We start from the raw sequence: 6,000 nt of genomic DNA on the forward strand, positions 1-6,000 counted from the left end.
ATCACAGAGAAATGGCTAATCTCTGTAAGAAAAAGCACCCGGATAACAGGAAGGAAAAGATTAATCATGCAATAGAAAATGGGCGAGGAACCCGAAGATACACTTTATACATGCAAACATGACCAATGGTCCCGAAGCACATGAAAAGATAGTGGGCTTCACTCAAAATCAGAAGGATGCACATTAAAACAGCACTGAAGACCACCCCTCACCTCCCAGTCTCAAAGCTGGACACCATGACTGTGAAGCTGTGGGGAGAAATGGACATTCCTGTTTTGCTGATGAAGCAGCAAAACGAAACAGCTTCCAGCTCCCAGGGAGGGTAGTGTGCTGAGAGCCACCAAGATTATCGATGCGTTTACCCTTGAGCTGGCAATCCCGCCTGTGGGTCTTCACTCTACAAGGAGACTGCACATATGCATAAGTGACAGGGGGACACATGTGTGCACACAGGGGTTATTAATGGTTAGCAGCATTACTCGTCAGAGTCAACAACTGAAAACAATTTAACTGCCAGCATAGGGGGCTGGTTCCGTAACCCGTAACCGATGGAAGAGTTACACAGGGGAGTTCTATGCAGCTATAAAAAGAAGGAGAAAGGGTCTTTATGTTTCAACACAGAATAAGCTCCAGAGTATCTTGTCAGGGAGGAAAAAGCATGTTGTAGACCATGTAGAAATATGTTACCTTTGTGTTAAAAAAGGGGAAAACAAGATACATACTTAGAATATACATTTAAGGGGCACCTGGGTGGCTCAGTCGGTTAAGCGTCCGACTTCGGCTCTTGCAGTTCGTGAGTGCAAGCCCCACGTCAGGCTCTGTGCTGACAGCTCAGAGCCTGGAACCTGCTTCAGATTCTGTATCTCCCTCTCTCTCTGATCCTCCCCTGCTCCCGTTCTCTCTTTCTCTCTCTCAGGAATAAATAAAACATTAAAAAAATAGAATATACATTTGCATTTGTCCTCACAAAAAAAATTGGAAAGATAAATAAGAAACTAATAAAAAAAGTTTATCTCTAACAGGAGACATAACGGAATATGTAAGAACGGGGATCAAAGCAAGACAGCCTATATACTTAAATAAATTTAAGCCTTATACTTAAATAAAAAGTATAAGTCTTTTTATTTCATTTTAATTCTCATAACCATGAAAACACGTTAACAGTTAAAAAAATTTTTAATTATAAATGTCAACAGTGACAGATATTTACAATTTTTTAATGTTATTTATTTTTTGAGAGAGACAGAGCATGAGCAGGGGAGGGCCAGCGAGAGGGAGACACAGAATCTGCAGCAGCTCCAGACTCTGAGCTGTCAGCACAGAGCCCGACGTGGGGCTTGAACTCACAAACTGCTTACGAAAAATGAAAAGCAAGCAGCATAGTGAGCCAGCTATGAAGCAGGACTGGACCCATAGGCTGGGCAGGCCAAACCATGTGGGGATCATAGGCCACGCTGAGAAACAGTTTTCTATCCTAAGAGCAAGGAGTTTTTGTTTTTGTTTGTTTTTGCTTTTGTTTTTAAAGCAGGCAGGTAGGAGGAGCTCTGGGGAAGTTCGTGTCTTGTTCAAGGGAATATTTGTAGTCACTTAAGATTTAGAGGAAAGGCATGACATGGTTACTATATTTGCTCTTTATTTTTTCCTTTCATTTGTTCTTAGAACTGTCAAGTCCCACCCATCCCCAAACTCTCCTGTAAAACCACAGCCGAGGCTTGCTAACAACATTCCACGTATTTCAGTTATGACCCATCAGTTGCTATTTGCTAAAAACATTACACAAATTGCACAAAGGATAAAGTTGTTATAGTCTCATTTACATTGGAACTTATCTCCGTTTCTAGGCAACATCATCGCACTGGATAATGATGGCTCCGACCCTCGGAATCTTTCACAATCTGGGAAGTGGAATGAGCGAAGGAACCAATTTCTGTGTGTTCAGGCCAGTATCTCAACCTATTAGATCCAGCCTGGGAATAAAACCCATTTTTAATGCACCATTTGATAAGAACACTTAACCTCAGTATGTGTTGTAATTAGAGAGACAATTAGAACTTCACTAGAACCTTTTAAGACGAGGAATACATTTGAAATTCACCTAGAATGAAAATTGCATTATCTAGCATCAATCCAAGTTATTCTTCTTCCACCTTTACCTTGCTCCCCACCTCACCCCACTCCAAAGATTTTGCAGTCGAAGGAGTGTGAAACGATAAGAATTTTACAGGTAGTGCATATTACATAAGGCTAATGGATTCAGTTGAAAACTGCTCTACAGTTATTTGAAAAGAAAAAAAAACCTTAATTTTGAAAATGAGCTACAGAGGGTGAGCATGAAGGCGAAGTGTGAGGCGTGTGAGCAGACAGAAAAAAACGCTCTTGCATGAATCCTCTCATAAAATGTTAATATATGCATAAGAAAATTGTGTTCCTTAATCTCTGAAGAAACACTTATCACTAAGAACCCTTTAATTCCTTTCCTGTGCTTGATTTATTAGCTTATGAAATTATGTTAATAACCTTCATGTTAATGGTTTGGGGGCTCAAATGACCTGATTTTAATAATGAAGTAATTTATGCAATAAATGTAATCAGCATCTATGAATCTCACTTAACAGAACATATTGGTGATTAGCCAATGCTAAAACAAGTCACTGTCAGCATGGGGCGGTGCATGTGCTTCGGTGGAGAAAATAGATCTCCCTGATGGGCGCAGAGGTGGGGGTGCTGGGGACACGTGATCTGAGCTGCGGCGCTTGGCCGCAAAAGCTTTGCCAGAGACTGAATTTGAAATTAACTTACGAGCTGGAAAATGAGTCTGAGACTCCAGAGTAAATCTACATGTGAGGGGTGCCCATGACAAGGACCCGGCCATCTTTGCTCTTGTGGGGTGATTTCCTGGAAGGAAGCTGGGCAGCACAGAAACGGAGGGTGAAGGAACAGCCAAACAGCTTCCGGGGGGAGAGCACAGCACCAGGAGGGGAAGACATCCATCCGAGGAGGAGGTGGATGGATGCCGAGGAGTCGGGGGCTCCCAATCCGGCCGTGGTGAAATCCACATCCCAGAACAACCTGGGTGCTGGTGTTACGCAACTCCGGCTTTTTGTAATCTTATGCTGAGTTACCCAGTTTGCTTTGGTTTGTTTTGTTTTTTTACTTGTTTTCCATTTCCGACAGGTCTAAAGCTGACGAACAACTAACTGACTCTCTTATCTACTCGTTTGAGTGCAAAGACACACTTGCATCTTGCTAGATGGATGAGACTGTCTCCTGCCTTTGAAGATCCCCAAGGAAACGAGTTTCCATTTCTTTCTCTTACTATTTAAACGTTCCGTCAAGTATGCTGTCTCCTCCCTCAACCAAAACCTACTAAACCATCCTCTGACGTCCTAGAAAGAAAGACAAGTGCAGTCACCGCCTCTCCTCCTGATTCTGCAAAACCCCAGCCCAAGCTGAGGAGAGGGGTTTTGCACAGAAGCTGTGTTTCCAGGGAGACCAGATACCGCAGTACAGAGCCCCCTGCACCCTTGACCTTCACCTTCGACAAGGATGTTCCACAAAATGTCCCTTTTAAAAGTCCAGAAACACTTCTGGAGTACTAGAGAGAATGTTATGCCTCCCTCTAAGAAAGTTTTATATTCAATATCCTTTTGGCACAATGTGAAATGAAAAAAAAAAAGCAAAATATTAAAATAGCTAAACACTAAGGCACGCTCCCGTGAAAACATTAGCTTTGACGTGAGAGTCTGGGGATTCCTAGCTCGGCTTCCACCTCTGACTACCTGTGGAATCGGCTGAGGTCCTTGACGCTTGAAGAGAAATTTATATTTATTCTTATCTTTTCTATATTTTAATGAATGGGTGTTAATTTAATGATAAAATCATGAAACACGTACTTTTGGAAACTATAGACAGAACACATCTTGCAAGAAGAGAAATCTTCAGTAGAATTTTCATTCCTCACCCTCTGCTGTCCATTGATTGGCATGGTATTGGCTAGAGTAGAAGTGAGAGGCAACCTCGAGTCTCGTACGAAGCAAAGCTCTACTCTTCCTTCGGATTTACAGACCTGATCATAATTGTACCACACCAGAAAGCATGAAGTAAAATGCCTTTTGGAGGCTTTGGGTGCAAAGCCAAACAAGGGCTGCTTTACGTGTCCCATAATTTAAAAAATTACAAGGAGTAATAATGGCTTGCACTTCACAGCATCTGAAAGTCTCAAATCCCTACACGCAGGCCATCAAGCCTGGCGCCATGTCGGTGCTGAAGGAACGTTCAACACCACCGTCCCATGAATCCCCACTGCTAGCAAGCATCTGCAGATGTTCCATTTCACAAACAGAAATATCTGTGGGGAGATATTTCTCCATGCCCATGTCTCCAGGTACATAATCTGGATTCTTAGCCCACGGTAAGAATCACGGCGTGGCCATATTTTCCTCTCTCAGGATTCTCAGCAAACAAGAGTTTAACCTGTGAACTCAGTCCCCTCCCAGCAGAGATACCATTTGAAGTTAAGTAAGCCATTTCTCCTCACGCAAAATTGTGAGGAGTTTTTATCACGTAGCCAGAAAATATTATAAAAAGAGGGGAAAAAAAAACCAAACCATACTTTCCCCTCATATCAATGTAGAACGTAGAGACCTAAGCTAAGCTTTCCTTGGCCTCTAACCAGTGGCATCCAAGATGTATAATTGTTGCCGTCAGGTTCTCACGAAACTCCATGGCTTTTAATATTTTTTTCTAAGCTCTTACATCTGTGATTACATTAGGTGACTTCCCTCCTCACGGGTTAGGGCTTTCAGACTCACCAGGGAATTTTCTTCCATTTTTTGCAGCAAACAAGGTACCTTGCAAAACAGGAAGGAAAAAGGAAGGAGTGTTAACAGCAGTCGCATTGGAAGTGGTCATCCCTGGGCTGCTTCTTTCATCCCTTTTCTGAGTCCCCAAGTCTGCATAACCGTCCACTTTATTTGGGTTGGGGGAGGGGACGGCTAATCTCTTACACTTTGCTTCAACCTCCTCTCGGGTCTGCCCCATCTGCACTCTCTACCCTCCCAGGAACACCGGCCGGCTCACAGCCATGCTGAGAGGCTGTGCACATTATTCTTTGGGGGTGGGGGGGGGGCAGTGCTTCCCTTTGCTCCGATGAGTGTGGCGACCGACGCGTTCTTCTCCTCCATGGGCAGCTGCTCACACCTCTGACTTCAGGGTTCAAAACATGTTTCTACCACGCTCTTAATTACAGCATTTCTTTTTTTATCACTCCCCGCTGCTGGGTAAATTAAACCAGCCATTATGTCACAGAAAAGAAAATGAATGAAAAAGAATAAAAATCAGTTCCTTAAGTTTTATCTCCATTTTTTTCTTTTTTTTTTTTAATGTTTTTTATTTATTTCTAGGAGAGAGACAGCGCGAGCAGGGGAGGGTCAGAGAGAGAGGGAGTCACAGACTCCGAAACAGGCTCCAGGCTCTGAGCTGGCAGTCAGCACAGAGCCCGACGCGGGGCTCGAACCCACGAACCGCGAGATCATGACCTAAGCGAAAGTCGGACGCTCAACCGACTAAGCCACCCGGGCGCCCACATTTCTTTTTTTCTTAAAAGGAACATCTCATACTTGATCTCAGTCAGGGCAGGGAGAGAACAGCAATCTCCTCTGAACATGTGCTTTTCTTCCCCACCCTCCCCACACGTTACTGTAATCTTTTTGGCAGTGGGAAGACTAACTTGTTTTGTATTGAAACTCATTTAACAAAATGAACGGGTAACAGAAAAGAGACTTCCTCTTGCTAGCATAACTATTCCCAGGATAAATGAATGTATCTTCCCACCAATGGCCAGAAATAGATTATTTTAAAACCTTTGGTATCGTTATATAATGGGACCACCACAGTACAGTGGTTGTTAAGTGTGGATTTTGGAGTCAGAATAACTCAGATATGCATCCTGCCTCTCTTATAAGAACTGTGTGACCCCTTGCTTTTCTCATCTTTAAAACG

General features: G+C 43.2%; 1 protein-coding gene across 2 annotated transcripts in view; it reads right to left on the bottom strand.

The window, feature by feature from the left end:
* Positions 1 to 4,860, bottom strand: part of LOC144235954 (uncharacterized) — a 196,612-nt gene extending 191,752 nt beyond the window's left edge. The window contains exon 1 of one of the 2 annotated variants that reach the window (XM_077769563.1): positions 4,812 to 4,852. In XM_077769563.1, the coding sequence (XP_077625689.1) occupies positions 4,812 to 4,829 (18 nt within the window). In that variant the 5' untranslated portion in view covers positions 4,830 to 4,852. Of the gene's footprint in view, positions 1 to 4,811 lie in introns of both variants that reach the window. The other variant, XM_077769564.1, reaches the window with a different exon arrangement.
* Positions 4,861 to 6,000: the final 1,140 nt, after the last annotated feature.

The sequence above is a fragment of the Crocuta crocuta genome, unplaced genomic scaffold (assembly GCF_008692635.1).
Source record: "Crocuta crocuta isolate KB4526 unplaced genomic scaffold, BGI_CrCroc_1.0 scaffold145, whole genome shotgun sequence".
Classification (NCBI taxonomy): Eukaryota; Metazoa; Chordata; class Mammalia; order Carnivora; family Hyaenidae; genus Crocuta; species Crocuta crocuta.